This window comes from Lissotriton helveticus, chromosome 3_2 (genome assembly GCF_964261635.1).
Source record: "Lissotriton helveticus chromosome 3_2, aLisHel1.1, whole genome shotgun sequence".
NCBI lineage: Eukaryota > Metazoa > Chordata > Amphibia > Caudata > Salamandridae > Lissotriton > Lissotriton helveticus.
The window spans coordinates 268,526,774-268,544,288 of NC_136062.1; the positions used below are offsets into that span (position 1 = coordinate 268,526,774).

Consider the following 17,515-nt stretch of genomic DNA (forward strand, 5'->3'; position numbering starts at 1 on the left):
AATCATTGCGGCGGCTAGGAAATCCAATGCGGTGGCTTCCTCATCCACGGTACTGCCGGATAAGGACAGCAAAGTACAAGACTCATGGGGGAGAAGAGTTTGTAACACCTCAGCTTCTTTCCTCAAGGTCTCCAATGCGGAAGCTCTTCTGGGCAGATATGACAGATCTCTGTGGGACTCGCTTCAGAGATTTTCTGATAAACTTCCTCAGGAAGATAGAAAGGACTTTGAGGAGATTCTGTTGGAGGGCGGTCAAGTCTCCAATCAGATTATAGGAGCGGCGGCAGATGGAGCAACGCTGGCTGCGCATGGTAATGCGCATGGAATCACAGCGAGGAGATACTCATGGTTGCGCCTTACAGCATTGAAACCCGAGGCTCAATCCAGAATACTAAATCTTCCTTTTTCAGGAGCATCTCTCTTTGGGGCGAGTGCTGATGAGGAGATGCAGCGGATGAAAACAGAGTTAGACACCCTCAAAGCTGTTGGACTTGAAAAGAAAAAGGAATTCCGGAAGAAGTTCCGTTCTGACAACAAGGGCTCTTCGAAGCAGAGGGTTCAAACCCCTCACTGGCAGAAGGGCCAGAACCAGCAAGGCCAACAAAAATCGCAATATAAAGGCAAGCGCAATTCCAAAGGAAATGGAAATCAGCGCCAAGGCAACAACTTCAATAAGCCTCAGCAGAAGCAATGAGTCTTCACTTCCCCCAGCGCCGTTGTCCACTCCAGTGGGGGGAAGCATTGCACATCACAGGACAGAGTGGCAGGCCATTACAAAAGATCAATGGGTGTTGTCTACGCTGCAGAATGGGTACTGTCTTTGTTTCCATCCTCTACCTCCACCCGTTCCTCCGATGTCAACGTCAAGCCACCAGCTACAAATGTTAAAGAAAGAAGTAGCGACACTCCTCGAGAAATCAGCCATCGAGAGGGTGCCGGTGGCTCAAAGGGGGAAAGGAGGTATTTTCTGGTCAGAAAAAAGGGCCAGAAGGCGGGATACAGGCCTATTCTGGACTTGAGAACACTCAATCTACATGTACGAAAAGAAAAATTTCGCATGTTGGCGCTTCACCAAATCTATCCACACCTCAGGAAGGGGGATTGGATGTGTTAGGTGGACCTTCAAGACGCATATTTTCATGTCCCGATACGGCCCGATCACAGAAGATTCCTTCGATTTCGGGTGAGGACCTCTCGCTACCAGTTCAAAGTCCTTCCGTTTGGTTTGAAGTCGGCCCCCAGGGTGTTCACGAAATGTGTCGCAGTGGTGGCGGCAGCTCTACGCCGCAGGGGAGTCTTCGTATACCCATACTTAGCTGTTGAAAGGTCCAACTCCAGACAATGTAAGGAATCAATTCCAGACATGCATAGAACTTTGTCAACGTCTAGGCCTGCATGTCAACTACAAGAAGTCGGTCTCCCAACCCACTCAGAAGATTCACTTCCTAGGAGCTCTGCTAGACTCCGAGGTAGGAAAAGTTTTCCTTCGGAGGAGAGACAGTTTTCAATAGCGCTCAAGTGCCAGCAAGTTCTTCGCAACAGGACTCAGAAAGTGCGAAAGATAGCCTCCCTCTTAGGATCGATGGCTTCCTGCATATTCTTGCTACCGAACGCCAGACTTCGGATGCGTCCTCTTCAGCAGGATCTGGAGGACAAATGGGACCAGCAATCAGATCGCTGGGACGATCAGATCACTTTGTCGGAGGTAGCGCGATCTTCCATCCCGTGGTGGACAAAGAAGCAGAACATGCAAGTGGGAGTTCTCTTCCATCGACCTCCTCCTACACAAACGATTATCACAGACGCGTCATTGCAAGGCTGGGGGGCGCACATGGGTCCTCTTCAGGTGCAGGGTCTGTGGTCGTCCAAAGAAAGCACCTACCACATCAACTTGCTGGAGTTGAGAGCAGTCCACCTGGCTCTCAAAGCGTTCCTTCCCTCGCTTCAGAAAGAGGTGGTTCTAGTACAAACGGACAACACCACCACTATGTACTATTTAAACAAGCAGGGAGGAACCCGCTCAAGGACTCTGTCACTAGAAGCTCAGTGCATCTGGCATTGGCTTCTGGCTCGCAAGTTGTCTGTTCAAGCCGTCCACCTCCAAGGAGAGCAGAACGTGAGGGCGGACGCATTAAGTCGGCACTTCGAAGACAGAGAAGACTGGGTTCTCAACGACGAAGTGCTAGAAGGCATTTTCCAGTCTTGGGGTCGTCCTTCCATAGATCTCTTCGCGGACGACATAAACAGCAAATGCCCAAGCTTCGCCTCAAGGTTCTATCGACCAGGAACGAGGGGGAATGCTCTTTTGATCGATTGGTCAGGGGAATTTGTGTACGCCTTTCCACCCCTTCCTCTGATCCCGAAGGTGGTGAGCAAGCTGACCCACTCGTGCACAACAATGATCCTGATTGCCCACGACTGGCCGAGGCAATGGTGGTACACGGACCTACTTCACCTGTCAGTGTCTCCTCACAAGAGGCTCCCATGCAGGCCGGACCTGTTGTCGAAGATGAGCGGGAGGATTCACCATCCCAACCTTCCGTCACTGAACTTGGCAGCATGGCTCCTGAGGTCATTCAGTACGGCCATTTAGGACTGCCACAAGACTGCATGTCCATTCTGAGAGTAGCACGGCGTCCTTCCACAAGACATTCTTACGCATGCAAGTGGAAGAGGGTCTATATGTGGTGCATGCAGAATGGTCACAATCCGGTGAAGAGTCAGGAAGAAGCAGTTCTTCCATACTTGTTGTACCTGGCTAAGGCAGGTTTGAAGTTTAATTCCATTAAGGTGCATTTAGCTGCTATAACTGCTTATCGGCGATCACCTTCACAAACCTCTTTTTTCCAGTTGCCAGCAGTAAAAGATTTCCTGCAAGGTCTGAAAAAGGTGTATCCTCCTGTACGGCCTCCTTCTCCTCCCTGGGAGCTGAACCTAGTACTATCAAAGTTGATGGGCTCTCCTTTTGCGCCCATTCATAAAGCTACTTTACAGCATATTTCCTGGAAAGCGGCTTTTTTGGTAGCGATTACGTCAGCCCGTAGGGTCAGCGAGATTCAGGCCCTCTGTACCAAAGAGCCTTATACAGTGTTTCATTTGAATAGAGTGGTGCATAGGACGCACCCCTCTTTTCTGCCGAAAGTGGAGTCAGATTTTCATGTTAATCAGTCGATCTCTCTGCCCACTTTCTTTCCTAATCCCTCTACTCCAGCTGAGAGGGCTTTACACTCTTTGGACCTGAAAAGGGTTTTAAAGTTCTATCTGGACAGGTCCAAGTCTGTTAGACTTTCTGATCAATTATTTATTAACTACGGATCGATCAGAACTGGTCATGCAGCATCGAAACGTTCCATCTCCAGGTGGATTGTTTCGTGTATTAAACTTGCTTACCAATTGGCGCAGAAACCTCTGGGGTTTACCTCTAAAGCGCATTCCACTAGAGGTAGAGCTGCCATGGCAGCTTACCTGCATAATGTGCCCATGTCTGAGATTTGTAAAGCGGCGACCTGGAGGTCTGTCCATACATTTACCAGACATTACTGTCTAGATTCGGACACGAGAGCAGATACCCAGTTGGGCCAGGCCTCCCTGAGGAATCTGTTTAACAGCTGAGTTATTGGCTGTTATGGCTTGGTTGGGTCATGTACTTCTCATTTACCTGCAGGGGGTTGATGGGCTTGCTATTCTATTCAGTGCTTATGACTATTGATGAGGATCCCCTGGAAGAGAAGGATAAGTTACTTACTTGTAATCCTAGTTCTCTTCCAGGGGTATCCTCATCAAAGTCATAAGCAACCCACCCTCCTCCCCAGGTAAATGAGATTCGGTACTATTACGATCTTGTGGTTGAGCACTGTCTTCAGGGTTATGCAAAGAACAACTGACCTAACTGTCACCCCTGAGGCATGATGGGAAGCCTGGGGTCATGGCTGCCTTAAAGGCACGGTGCCCGTTTTTTGTGGAAAATGGTTTCATTTTCTATGCTATTGTTTTGCAATGCAGCCTGAGGGCTAACAATGTCTATTTACGAGCAATTTTCAGGATTAAGAGTGGTTTTACTCATTAAAACACAAAGTTCAAGGGTTATTTGACCTAATGTGTTTTTTCTTTCCTTACTAATTGCAGTGCATGTATATGTGTTTACATTGTTTTAGCCTCAGTTGTGGAGCTGCATTGGTGTGAGAAAAATGATATATGTACATACATATATGTGGAGCGAGATATATGTGTTTTTTACATATATATTTTTATATTGTTTCCGGGGTCCCGCACATGGGCGGTAATATTCAGTGCTTATGACTTTGATGAGGATACCCCTGGAAGAGAACTAGGATTACAGGTAAGTAACTTATCCTTATATGCACTCCTGGCTGGCGATTTTTTTCGCGAGAGCCACAGGATCTTACATATATGGATACCTGCTACTGCCTGATCTAAAAAAGACACAATAGATGGGTTATGCCTTGTTCGCCCATGGCCATCGGGAGACATGCAAGCTCCCTAGCCATTCTAGTGCACTTTCCCCTCCATATAAAGGTCTCTATGGAGTGTTGTAGTTTCTTCATCGCAGAAGGAGGTGGTTGAAGCGGCAGCGCCTGCATAAGGTATAAGTTCTTAAGGAGCAGGGACATTTTTATTGCGACTATACGCCCCAACCAAGTTAGGGTGCCCCATTACAGGATTGAATCCGGGATCGCGCAGCATCCAGCAGGGATGTATAGTTGTGTCTCATCAATTTCTTTCTGGTCGAGAATAACTGAATTCCTAAGTAAGGAATGCCATGCGTCGCCCATGAAAACACAAAGGTCGCGTTTAGATAGGCCTGTTCGTCTCGAGGAATGGTAAGATTAAGGGCCTGGGATTTGGTGGAATTCACCTTAAAGCCTGATGCCCTCCCAAAGAGCTCCAGTTTCTCTGGCCAGCGGCTCCATACATAGGGCGAACAGGAGCGGAAAGAGAAGGCACCTCTGGCACGTTCACCTAGGAATAGGAAAGGGGTGGTATAGCAAGCCATTTGCGTGGACAACTGCCACCGGATCAGAGTAGCTAGCCCAGATCAATTGACGGAAGCAGGGACCCAAGCTCACAGCCTTTAAAACCAGTTGCAGAAAGGGCCAGTGCACCCAATCGAATGCTATTTCGGCATCGATCGATCGACAAAAACAGTGTGGGGGTTTGAGTGCATGTGGTCTTGTTGAGTAGGTATAATAAGCACTTAGAATTATCTCTGCAGGTGTCCCCGGGGATAAAACTTGATTGATCAGGGTCTATTAACCCAGGCATGTACTGCCCCAATCTAATGGCTAGGATCTTAGTGAATATCTTCACATCTACTTTCAGGATAGATATGGGGCAAACGGAGGGGCAATGCTGGGGGTCCTTCCCTGGTTTGAGCAGGACCGTTAGAATAGCCGACCTCATAGTGTCCAAGAGAGCACCCCAGGATCTAAAGTAATTGTATAGCCGAGCCAGCATTGGGAACAGCCACCCAGCAAAAGATTTGTAGAATGCATCTGTGAACCCGTCCTCGCCAGGAGCCTTATCTAGCTTGAGCCTCCCAATCACCTCGAGTACCTTTTTCATTGTGATGTCTTTTTCTAGGAGCGCTGCTGTGGTTTCTGGCGACTGCGTTAAGGGAGCCTGTTCCAAATATGCAGAACAATCTTCAGGGAATAATGTCTCCGCGCCATACAGTGTGGCATAGAACTGATCACATTCTGCCATAATGCTTGTGTCGTGCCTCCGGGATTGTTGGGCCTGGTCGACTATAGCAGGGATTCGATGAGCATGAATCTGTGTGCGCAGCCTGTGGGCCAAAAGTCTCCCCAGCTTTTTTGCTCCCGCATGAATATTTCTCTTTCGTGCTGAGCAGGGCATACTCCGCTGCGTCCTTATCTAGGGCCTTGTGTTGTTTTCTGGCTATGGTGAGTTGGCATCACACCCTATGGGTCCCCACCTGCCTGTCCAACTTCTCCAACTGCCATACCCGGGTCTCCAGCTCTAAGCGTTTGGTCTTCCTCTCCCTAGTAAGACGTGCCCCTACCGCTATATATGACAGCCTCACCACCGCTTTGAGAGTATCTCAGATGGTCGCTACAGGAGTATGGGGTTTATCATTGATTTCCAAATACTCTACAATCACCGCTCCACTTGTTTAGGCGAAGGTTCATAGGATAGTAATTTAGGGTTGAGGCACCACATCTTAGATCTTGCACAGATATTAGATCGATGCAGTGTAACTGATATAGGAGAGTGGTCCGATATGGAAGCCACTTCGATATCCGCCTGTGTCACCACGGTCAGGAAGGGGATGGAAACCAGGAAGTAATAAATTCTGGCTTATGACTGGTGCACCGCCAAAAAGAAGGAATAGCTCCTCGTGGCAGGGCTTGATGACCTCCGTACATCAACCGACCCGGCATCTGAGAACCGTTAAAGACTGCGGGGAGAATAACCCTGCCCGTCACGCTCTTTGAAGAGACCAATCTAAGGGAGCGTTGGGCACTAAGTTAAAATCGCCGCCTATCAGAACTTTGACATCAGGCTAGTTAAGTGCAGCCCCAATTGCTTGGCGAATATAGGGCTCCTGGTGGTCGTTGGAGGCATACAATTGTGAAGGTGTGTTGATGGAGGGTAATCTGCACCGATAGCATACGGCCTGTGATTCCAGAATGTACCTGTAGGACCTGCTCCTGGAACTGTGTGGAAACAAGAATCGCTACCCCAGCTTTCTTTTCGAGTCCCGAGGACCATATTTGGCAGTCAAACCATTTCGACCTAATACGACCCCAGTCTTTTCTAAGTAAATGTGTCTCTTGTAAAATACATATGTCGCAGTGAGCAGCTTTCAGTTCAACAATACCACTCTCTTTGCAGGGGCATTGAGGCCTCTCACATTAAGGCTAAGTATCTACACCATAAGCAGAACGGGAGAGGGCCAGCCATGAGTACTAAGGGAAGGGCACACTTGCGCTGCCGCAAGGAGTGGTGGTGCAGGATAGTGCTGGATAGCGACGAAGCATGGGGATACCCGTGAGAAAAAACAAATCAGAACATATATAACAAAAGCACCAACTGATGCAAAACAGTGGATCAAGAGTACGGGTCCATGTTATCTGCCACCCGTCTCACACAGCAGAAGGTTTTGGAAGCCCTCCGCTGCACCTCATCTAAAGTTTGCTATGGATTGGGCAGTCCCAGGGTCCATACACCTGTCCCAGGTGTCAACAAGAACATTCACAAAACTTGCATGGGTGAGATCCGAAAGTTTATTGTCATTGGGTTAGGAAAGTGGCCGCAATGACTCCCATCTCTGACTTGAGATATCTGTTTATTCCAGGGATTGTTCTTGCCGAGTGAGATGTTGACTAAAATTTTATTGTGTATTTTTGTGATTTTAACTCTGTGCACTTTAAAAACGCTTTGCATCTCCTGACTCGAGCTTAGCAGCAGATTGCTTGTTGCTTCGCTCGGGGATCGCGTCTTGCCGCCATTTCCTGGCCGAGGGACCCGCCAGACACGCCCAGCGCGGCTGGCCACGCCCCCCCCTCCTACGCACGACCTCTACTATATAACATGAGTTCCAACAGGAAGCGCAGCGGACGAGCGCAGCGGGCGCGACGAATGCGCGCCAAAGGCGCGCATAAGGCAAGCTCGTCTGAGCTCGTCCGCGCCTCGGCAGCGACTGGAGCAGATTACGAAGTTCTGGCCCCCCAATCCACCCCCCCCATCCGCCACTAACTCGGGAGTCCTTACTCAGACTCAGAGACTTTGCTCACGAAGGCCATCTGTCCTTTTCAGACACTGCCTACCTCTGCATGACTTCGCTAGTAAAGGCTTGTTGCTGGGCGGCCTGCTGAACGTTAGGTCATTGCCTAAACACGTTAATGAAATCTCCCAGCTCATTGATAACCATCACCTCGATGCACTATTTCTTACCGAGACATGGACCCACTCCGACTGTAATATTGATTTGGACTGGGCCTGTCCACAAGATTTTAAAATACTGCATCTTCCCAGACCCAAGGGTCGAGGTGGGGGAGTCGGTATCATCTACAGAGCTTCCTGGTCCATAAAAATCCTCGACATGGACCCAGTTGCAGGTACGGAAATACTCGGCCTCTCCATCAACTGTCACTCTGGAATCACCTTCACGGCCATGATATGCTACCGCCCCCCGGGAGCTTTCAACTCCATGCAGCAAAAGTCGCTTCTTACCACAATCACCAATATGGCTACCACTCACAACAAGCTGATTATTCTGGGCGACTTTAATCCTGGCCAAACGGCAGCCTGGACTCTGCCCTAAATAATATTCTACTTTCTTGTGAAGGTATGGGACTCTCCCAACTTGTCAATAAGCCCACACACACTGCTGGCCACCAGCTTGACCTGATTTTCTCTTCGCCCCAGCTAGTATTCCTGAGTGATATATTGCCCATGTGCTGGACCGACCATGCACTTATTAAATTCCACATAGCTGGCAGCAGAGCCAACAGGTCGCCACTTAGCTCATCTCCCGATTCACTGTATAGAGATTGGAAAGCTTTGGATAAACTAAGATTGGCTGGCCCCGTATTCAATGTGGAGAACAGTTTTTCCACCTTGCAGTCGGTGGAGGACAACTACACGGCCCTCTGCACACTGATCTCCAACACCTCGGATTCTCTTGTCCCCCAGAAAAAGAGTAAACCCAAGAGAAGAGTACCAGCCCCCTGGTTTGATGACTCACTAAGAGCCCTCAAATTAGCTTGCAGACAATCTGAGAGAAAATGGAGGCAAGGCTACACTGATACCAATAAATCTATCTGGAAAGATAACCTTCGGGCTTATAAAACTGCCATAGTGCAAAGCAAGGCAAACTACTTTTGCTCCACCATTGCCAACGCCCCCAAGAGCTCGAAAAGTATCTTTCAGATTCTCAAAAACTTAACCCACCCAGAATGTGCCACAATGACTCAGCCTCCCACTCAAGCACTTTGTGACGGTCTTGCTGCTTTTTTCACTGATAAAATTAACACCATTATCCACAACTTAAAGGCCCCCCCTGCGCTGGGATGCTCCAACAGTCTGGGAGCCATCACCAGCTTCCAGGACTTGACTTCCTCAGGCCCCATCCCTACGGCTAGGTTACGGGAATTCCCCCCTATTCCTGAATCCGAGTTTGAAAGACTGGCGCTCGGAATTACCTCGGGATCTCCTCTCGACCCCCTTCCTCCAAAAATTTGGAAAATCTTCGGATCAGAACTCTTCGGCACTTTGCGACGAATATGCAATTATTCTCTTCACTGCGGATATGTACCAACCCCCTGGAAACAAGCGCTCGTTACCCCGCTCCTGAAAAAGCCCTCCTTGAGCCCTGATTGTCTATTAAACTATCGAGCCATCTCCCTCCTGCCATTCCCTGCAAAAGTGGTCGAACGATGGGTAAGCTCTTGTCTCTCCATGCACCTAGAACAGAACAACCTCTTGGATGAACTCCAATTCGGTTTCCGTCCCGCTCACGGCACCGAAACAGCAGTCTTGACAGCCATGGAGGATCTTCGCATGCGTGCAGACAGGGGCCAGCCAGTAGATCTGATACTGCTGGACTTGTCTGCCGCATTCGATACGGTCAACCACGGGACGCTGTTGGACAGACTCAGCGAGGCAGGTGTGGAAGGCACGGCCCTGCTGTGGTTTCATTCTTATTTGCAGGACAGAAGACAGGCTGTCTCCCTTCCCCCATTCCAATCCGCATTTGCACCAGTACCCCAGGGAGTTCCTCAGGGCTCCTCCATCAGCCCCATTCTTTTTAACGTGTATCTTAAACCTTTGATCACGTTAATTAAGTCATTCAGGATAACAACGATCAACTATGCTGACGACACCCAGCTCATTCTCTCCTGGGAGGGAGAAGGCTCCATCCCCTTCACCTCCTTCCATGATTGTCTAAGAGAGACGGCTGGGTGGTTGCACAGGAACTCCTTACAATTCAACTCCTCCAAAACAGAGGTTCTGTTCTGTGCGGGAAATTATATTTCTCGTCAGTTCCCGAGCGATTTCTGGCCTCCAGAATCTAGGGACAAACCACAGCCAGTAACCTCGGTCCGCAACCTGGGAGCCATGCTCAATAACAAACTGAATATGGAAACCCAGGTCGCCAAAACAGTGGGGACGTGCTCAGCTCTTTTGCGCTCTCTGCGTAAAATTATGCCACTCCTCCCTCCACAAGCCCGTGCGTTGATAGTCAGGTGCACTATACTTAGTCGCCTCGACTATTGTAACGCTCTGCTACTTGAGTCTCCAATTACGCTGTTAGACCGGCTTCAAAGAATTCAGTCAGCCGCTGCTAAGCTGGCTCTCGGCTGGACGAGGAGATCCTCGGCGGCCCTAGCCGAGCTACACTGGCTACCTTTGAAGCAGCGGGTGGCGTTCAAGTCCCTCTGCATTGTTTTCAAGGCGCTGCATGGACTGGGACCCAGACCTCTGCAAGATCTGTTCTCGTGGTACACTCCCATCAGACCCCTGCGATCATCTTCAGCCTATCTGATAAAAGTGCCCAGATACAACAAAGTGAGAACGGGGGGCAGATCGTTTAGGGTCGCAGCGGCCAAATTATGGAACAGTCTGCCTATCGATATACGCCAAATCTCTCAACTTCTCCCCTTTCGGAAACGGATCAAGACCGGGTTATTCCCTTAAGTTTCCTCCCGCCTGTTACCCGCTATCGTTTATCTTCAGTTGAAGTATTCTCCAGCGCCAGGAAGCCTGCAAGGTATCAGCTGCGCTATAAAAATTCCAAAAATAAATAAATTGGATGGCTGATCTCTCCCGAAGGCTCTCTGTTGTGGTCTTCCTGCTCAGTTTATTGCAGGTCCAGGTCTTGTACCATCTCGGGGATCAAGCTGTCGAGAGGGCGATGAAGAACCCTGAGATTGCGTGGGGTCATTCCACTCCAGATCCAATCCAAAAACCACAGCTGCCTCCAGGAGTGTGCGGACCATGTGAGTTTCTCCCTCCCAGACAAAGATGAGGCAGAAGGGATGGTCCCACCAGTTACGAATTCCTTTGTATCTCAAGAACTCTGTCACTGGCTTCATAGTTCGGCGTTGTTGCAATGTGATGGAGAGGTCCTGATAGAGGCGCACTTTTATCCCTTCAAAGGTGACATGAGGCTGGTCTCGCACCACATTCATGATAAGTTCTTTCTGGTGATAACATGTGAGGATGTCTTTCGGGGTTCCGTGCATTCCAGAGGGGCGCCCCGCTCTATGCATGTGGTCGAGTGTGAGTTCTTTCTCCTCGAACTATAGAACAATCGAAGCATGTAATCCTCCAGTCGGCCAGCATCTGCCTGCAACAGAACACCCTTAATTCTAACATTAGATCTGTGGGACCTGTTCACTAAGTCTTCCAAATAATAATTGAGGTCTACATTGCGGTCTCTAAGTTTGAGGATCTCATAGCAGCAGGCGTCTAGCTCTTCTTCTCTGGCATTGCTGCCGCTCTCCACCGTGTCTATGTGCTGCCCTGGATCGCCCACCTCACGCTGTAGATCCTTGATCTCCTTTGATATCTCCATCTTGAGTGTTGCTATGTCCTCTCTCAGGGTACTGAAAAGAGATTTCAATAAACTGCGTGTGACCGGAGCCTCCTCGCCCGCTTCCTGTCCCTTGATTGGCCCGGGTGGGGAGCGAGAAGGCGAGTCTGGGTCCCTTGCTGACTCTGTCCGCTTGAGGGAATTTTTGGTCAACAAGTCTTTTATGGTGGGATCTTTCTTCGTCCTGGTGGGCGTCATACTGCCCTCGCCTGATGGTACTGACAGATGTGTCCGAAGGAGTGTGCCCTGTGCCGGCTCTGCAAACAGGCAGTTGTGGTTACTCTGCACAATTTATGGGACCAGGCCCAGCGAGGCACTCCACCCAGGGCCCAAAGTCACCAGAGAAAGAGGGCCAGCAATAGCCCGTTTCAGAAACCTGCGCCCTGGGTCCCAGCTGCAGGATACACCATGAAGGCCCCGGTCCTTGTCGCTGCCGAGGGCCCCACAGATCCCAATCAACAATGGGAGGCTCAAGTAACTATCGCTAAGGCCGGTCAGTAAAGGCCCATCCTCAGAACAGCACCTTTCCTCCTGGGGCCTCTGCAGTTAGAGGTGGGCCAGGGCCCTCTCTTTCGTTCTCACCCTCTCTCCTCCTCTCTCCTCCTCTATCCCCCTCTATCCCCCTCTCTCTCTCTCTCTCTCTCTCTCCCTCTCCCTCTCCCTCTCCCTCTCCCTCTCCCTCTCCCTCTCTCCCTCTCTCCCTCTCTCCCTCTCTCCCTCTCTCCCTCTCTCCCTCTCTCCCTCTCTCCCTCTCTCCCTCTCTCCCTCTCTCCCTCTCTCCCTCTCTCCCTCTCTCCCTCTCTCCCTCTCTCCCTCTCTCCCTCTCCCTCTCTCCCTCTCCCTCTCTCCCTCCCTCTCTCCCTACCCCCTTGTTCTCCCCGGCAAGCCTTACTTTCCCCCACAGCAGGCCTGGCCTCTTCTGAGCCCTGGTGCAGGCCAGGTCGGGCTCCCTGTAGATACGGTCACTCACTGCTGGGGCTCTCCGTCCTCTCTGGGCCCTTCACCTCCTCGCCGCTCGCACCTCCAGCTGTGCTGCACTACTCCACCACCTCCTCTCGAGCTCCACCAGCAGAGCAGGCCTCGAGCTCCACCACAGCGGGCCCAGCTACCTCCGAGCCCAGGCCTGGTTGACCCTTCTGTAAGGCATTTCTCCACCGCCGGGTCACTCCGCCTTCGTCGGCCATTCACTCCCGGTGTGTCCCAGAGAGTGCCGCACCACATCACCACCTCCTCTTGTGTTCCGCTAGCTGACAGCCAGCTCCTCGGCCAGTGTCCGGGACGCTTCCCACTGCCACCTTCTTGACAAGCTGTTCAAGCTTTCTCTACTTCCATAGTGCCGCCACCTCCGAGTAGGATATGAGGTGGTAGGGGATCAACAGGTAGCTACTCTGCATGGGGGGTTCCCAGAGCCGGATCCACCAGACGCGACTGCCATCATGGCTCCAGATGCGCCGCTCAGCACCATACCGTGGAGACCCGCTTCTCCGCCTCCCCACAGCGGAAAGGAGTGGCCAGCCGCTGAACTCCCTCCCAAGGTCACCTCTACGTGGTGCCGCCAATGTTCGGGTGGCCAGGTTCTCCGGGTCCGCCAGTTATTGAGTGGGTGCTACAGAGCTTCGCAAGGTTGCTTCTACACGGGCGCCATCTTAGACACGCCTCCATATATATTTTTTTAAGGAAAGATTCAGGCTGTATGACGATAAGGAGGTGGGGGAATATAACAACGTAAAACAAATGTTTTTATTGTGTCAAGCGGCATAGTAGTCAATATGTGTATCATGCTTTACGTAGCTCGTCAGGTAGACCAGGCAGGTGAGTGGCCTTTGTGTTATGCAGATAATTTAGTGTGCCCATTACCTTTTTGGACATAAGGATGCTTATGAGTGCACTGGCCTCTTGTTGATTCAAACGAGTGAGAGAGCGCTTGTCTATTTGCTTATCTGTTCCATTCCGCTGCTTGCGTGTACACATTGCAACAGAGAAGCCTTGTTGGAGTAGTCCTTGTCATTGATTTTGCTGTTAGAATGGAGTGTATAGCTGTATTAGAGTAGTGCTCCTTAGTCATAACTGCCTAGACCTGTTTGTACATTGTCATTTATCTGGCAAATTAGTGCATTTTGAGAGTTGTAGCAAAGTTTCACTTATGATCCCATTCACATTAGTATGTAACATAAAGGATTGGGAACATAGTGACATTGTGGAAACAACTGAGCACTCGAAATACAAGCTACAATGTGATAGTGTCTCGATTAGTGTTTCAGTGAGCTTCATAACATGCTTGCTCCAAGGCACCATCCATAGTTTTTCCTGCCTGTTTACTATTATTAGTAGTGGAATAGGCAGAGCCAAACTAAGCTCTAAAAACGATTTGTTAACTTTAACTCCTCCCATTTCAAAGACTCTTCATTACTGCAAGTGCACTCCAATTCCTGGTTCACCGATGATTGCAAGTGCAAATGGTCAAGTTTATGTAACACAAGAAGTACATGTTCTGACACTTGTACTTACATTATTAACATTCCTGAAACACGTGTTAAGCCCCACTCTGAGTGTTTTATTTTATGCTATGTGGAATAAGAATACCAGAGCTACTTCTAAGAAAACAATCAGTGCGTTTGCAGTTTGCCATTTTTTGTTTGGTCTACTAAAAATCAATATCCTTATTAGCCTATTTTGTCTGTACAGTTCCATTACAGTTGCTATTGCTTGATATTTAGTCAGAGGACAAAATGTATGAATTTTCTTTGAAAATTGATTAGATTGCTTATTTCCCCAGATCCCACAGTGGTGCAGACGACAACATCTCGAGTGGAGTTCCAGTCTGTAACTTCTACTTCCACTCATGCTTCCACCTCAGAGCAGGCCTCTGATGCTGCTTCGGGTCCTTCCAATTCTCAGCTCTCCACCATGCCAGAACCTTCTGCCGCTCCTCTTAATTTCAACAATGCTGGCCCTTCAGCAGTAGGTACGTTTGTTGTGAAATAAGCATTCTATTTTTTTAACATATAGTGTGTGATCTTTTAGAAAAGCTTGTCATATATCTGACTATGTGAAGGGGCTTTTCAGTCGACATGTTCTATCATCGTAAATGGGTTTGGACTAAATTCCTAATTTTATAAAGCCCTATCAATCTATTTTGGCTCCTTGGAGTTCCCGATCAGTCTTCTATTTGTAGATTACAGGTAAACCTTTAGTAATCCTCAAGCAAACCATCATACATCAAAAGTATTGCGTCTCCCTACTCTTATGTAAGGGAAATAATGAGTAACTGTGGATCAGAAGTAAACCAATATATTCTCAACAGCCAGTAAATGTATAGAGGGTAGATTTCCAAAATATGAGAAATTAAATAAATATTAAAGCCGAGATAGATATACATTAGTAGTTCTTAAAAAATGCACGACATACTTTTACATAAATATCAGTTGCTTGTCTTCTGTCCTTGCTTTTGTGACTCTTCAGTGTCTGTCTTCTTTCAGGTCAGCAGGATCTGATTTTCAGGTGCCAGGGGTTCCCCTAATCAGTAGATTTAGGGGTGTTGGGGGAGTATAGGGTAGTAGCCAATCACCACTTGAGGGTGAACATGCCTCTCTGACTACTAATTTTCCCTCTTGGCCAGGTGCCAGATGTACCCTGGCCTGGGGGGGCGGCATCACCTCTGAGGGAAGCCACATTCGCATATTAATAGTGGCGGGCTCTGTGAAGCTTCTTGCCTTGGAATGCTAATTTAGAGGTTATCCTGCTGTAGGGGGTGTAAAACACCCTCTGCCAGAGAAGGCTTTGTTCCTGACATCCTGAGAGCGTGGGCTTTTACCCTTGGGGTCAAACTCATCTGTGGTAGCAGCCAGGTCAAGACCAGTCAGCCAGCACACTAGTATTTGGTAGGTTTTCAGGGGACACCTCTAAGGTCCTCGGCTGGTCCATGTATTAATAAATCCATCACTGGAATTAGTGTGGGTTTATTCATAGGAGATGTTTGATACCAAACAGTGAAGCCATCATGTAGCTGTTGAAGGAAAGTTCCCACTTTTGCATTGTTACCCCCCACTTTTCCCCTGATTTCAGATGCACTTTGACTGAATATGAACTGGGTCCCTGCCAATCAGATTGCGAGTGCCTATGTTCTTTCCCAAAACTGTACCTATGTTGAGTATTTAGGGGCACCCCTGAACCTTGAGCTTCCGAGTCCTGTGACCCAAGAACAAGACGCTGTGCTGCCAAGCCCAAAGACAACTACTGATTTGGCCCCAGCCCTATCGTCCTGTCTCTCACTTAGAGACTCTGCAAAGAAGACAACGCCTGTCCGGCAGACAGTGACTTTCAGAAACCAGAGGAAGACTGCCTGCACTTCAACAAAGACCAGAACCCACTCCAAGGACTCCTGATCCAGCTGGAACTGCGACGCCTGCTGACTCTGCTCCTGATGTCCATGGCCCGAGTCTGAGTGGCCCACCTGTCCAGTGAAGTCTCCCCAGCGATCCTGGCCTTGAAACCATCGGTGGCTGACCTCTGCTGGACTCTATGAAGACGCCGGCCGCCTCATCTCTGAGGGTTCCCCTGACCACAACTGGCTCTGGTAAAGAACTTCCGACATCCAAAGTCACCCCTGCATCCTCAGCCCCCCTGAATTTTGGGGCGCCCAGCCGACGGTGCCCAGGTGTCCACCGACATCCCAGCCAACCTGCTCAGATGTCGCTCACCTTCGTCCAGTCTCCTGCAGCCTCTTTGTGCGACTGGGATTTCCCATTCAATAGCATTGGGTGCCCGACACTGATTTGCACCCGGCCGCCCCAGTGCCGCTGGTGATGTATGGTTTGTGCTGTCTTTGGCCCCTAGGTGCTTGCCTAAACAACCGGGCCTGTGCCCTGAACCCGTAGGTATCTACATGTCCCCAGTCTCCATTGACTAACATTGGGTTCAGTGACCTTTTCACCCACCCGCCCCGGTGCCGCTGGCTTTTCAGTACCTACCTTGATCCGACCCTTGCCCAGTGTTGGTCTAGAACCCCGAAGACTGGATGTGTAGGTTGAGTACTTACCTGGAAATGTGCATAACTGTTTTCTCTCATATGATTTTATTACATTTCTTGATGTTGCACAAAGTGTCTATCTTTTACATTGCTAAGTTACTGCTACTGTTGACTGACACCAAAATACACTCAAATGATGGACCGAATGCTGAACAAATCAAAACATTCACCCCCAGTCAACAGATCTGGGCTTAAGCCATTGTTCTTTTGCTCACCATGCCACCCCAGTTTAGACCCAGCCATATGCAAATCAGTCTTGAACTTCTGCCTCATGGGAACAGTCCAGTCCGAACTGCCAAGCCAGGTCCTCCCTGGACAGAAACAAGCATCCTAGGACCGGTTTCAGGATTTCACTCCTCATCAGCCAGGCTTGCTTGAAACCAGTGGCACAGTGAGCCCGGAACCACCGTCTGGGCATAACCGGCGCACTTTGAGAAAGAATGTAAAAGACACACAAATGATGGACTGAATGCAGAACAAATCAAAACATTCACCCCCAGTCAACAGATCTGGGTTAAATCCATCGTTCTTTTGCTCACCATGCCACCACTGGGGTGAATATATAAATTGTTCTGCTTTCTGTCCATCACTTGTTCTTTTTGCACTGTTGACTGACACTGCAAAGTATTTTCCTTATCACTGTAAAGTATTCTTATTTCCTTTGTAAACACATACCTACAGCACCTGAAAAGTATTGCTGTTTTGAACTGATACTTACCTGCAACTGAGTTTCTCTTGGTTCTAAAATAAAAGTAATAAAGTAATATTGTTATACAAAACAATTGGTCTTGAATTTAGTCCTTGTGTGTGTTTGTAGTAATTTCTTGCCTGATATTATCTACTTCAGCCTATGTAAAGCCACTGGACCATATGCACATAAAACCTTACTTTGGTATAGTATATAA

At 49.1% G+C, this 17,515-nt stretch overlaps 1 protein-coding gene across 6 annotated transcripts in view; it reads left to right on the forward strand.

The window, feature by feature from the left end:
• The window catches only part of RNF111 (ring finger protein 111), a 399,764-nt gene that overhangs the window by 257,115 nt on the left and 125,134 nt on the right, over positions 1–17,515 (forward strand). For all 6 annotated transcript variants that reach the window (XM_078685178.1, XM_078685180.1, XM_078685182.1 and 3 more), the window contains exon 5: positions 14,358–14,546. In XM_078685178.1, the coding sequence (XP_078541304.1) occupies positions 14,358–14,546 (189 nt within the window). The remainder of the gene's footprint in view (positions 1–14,357; positions 14,547–17,515) is intronic.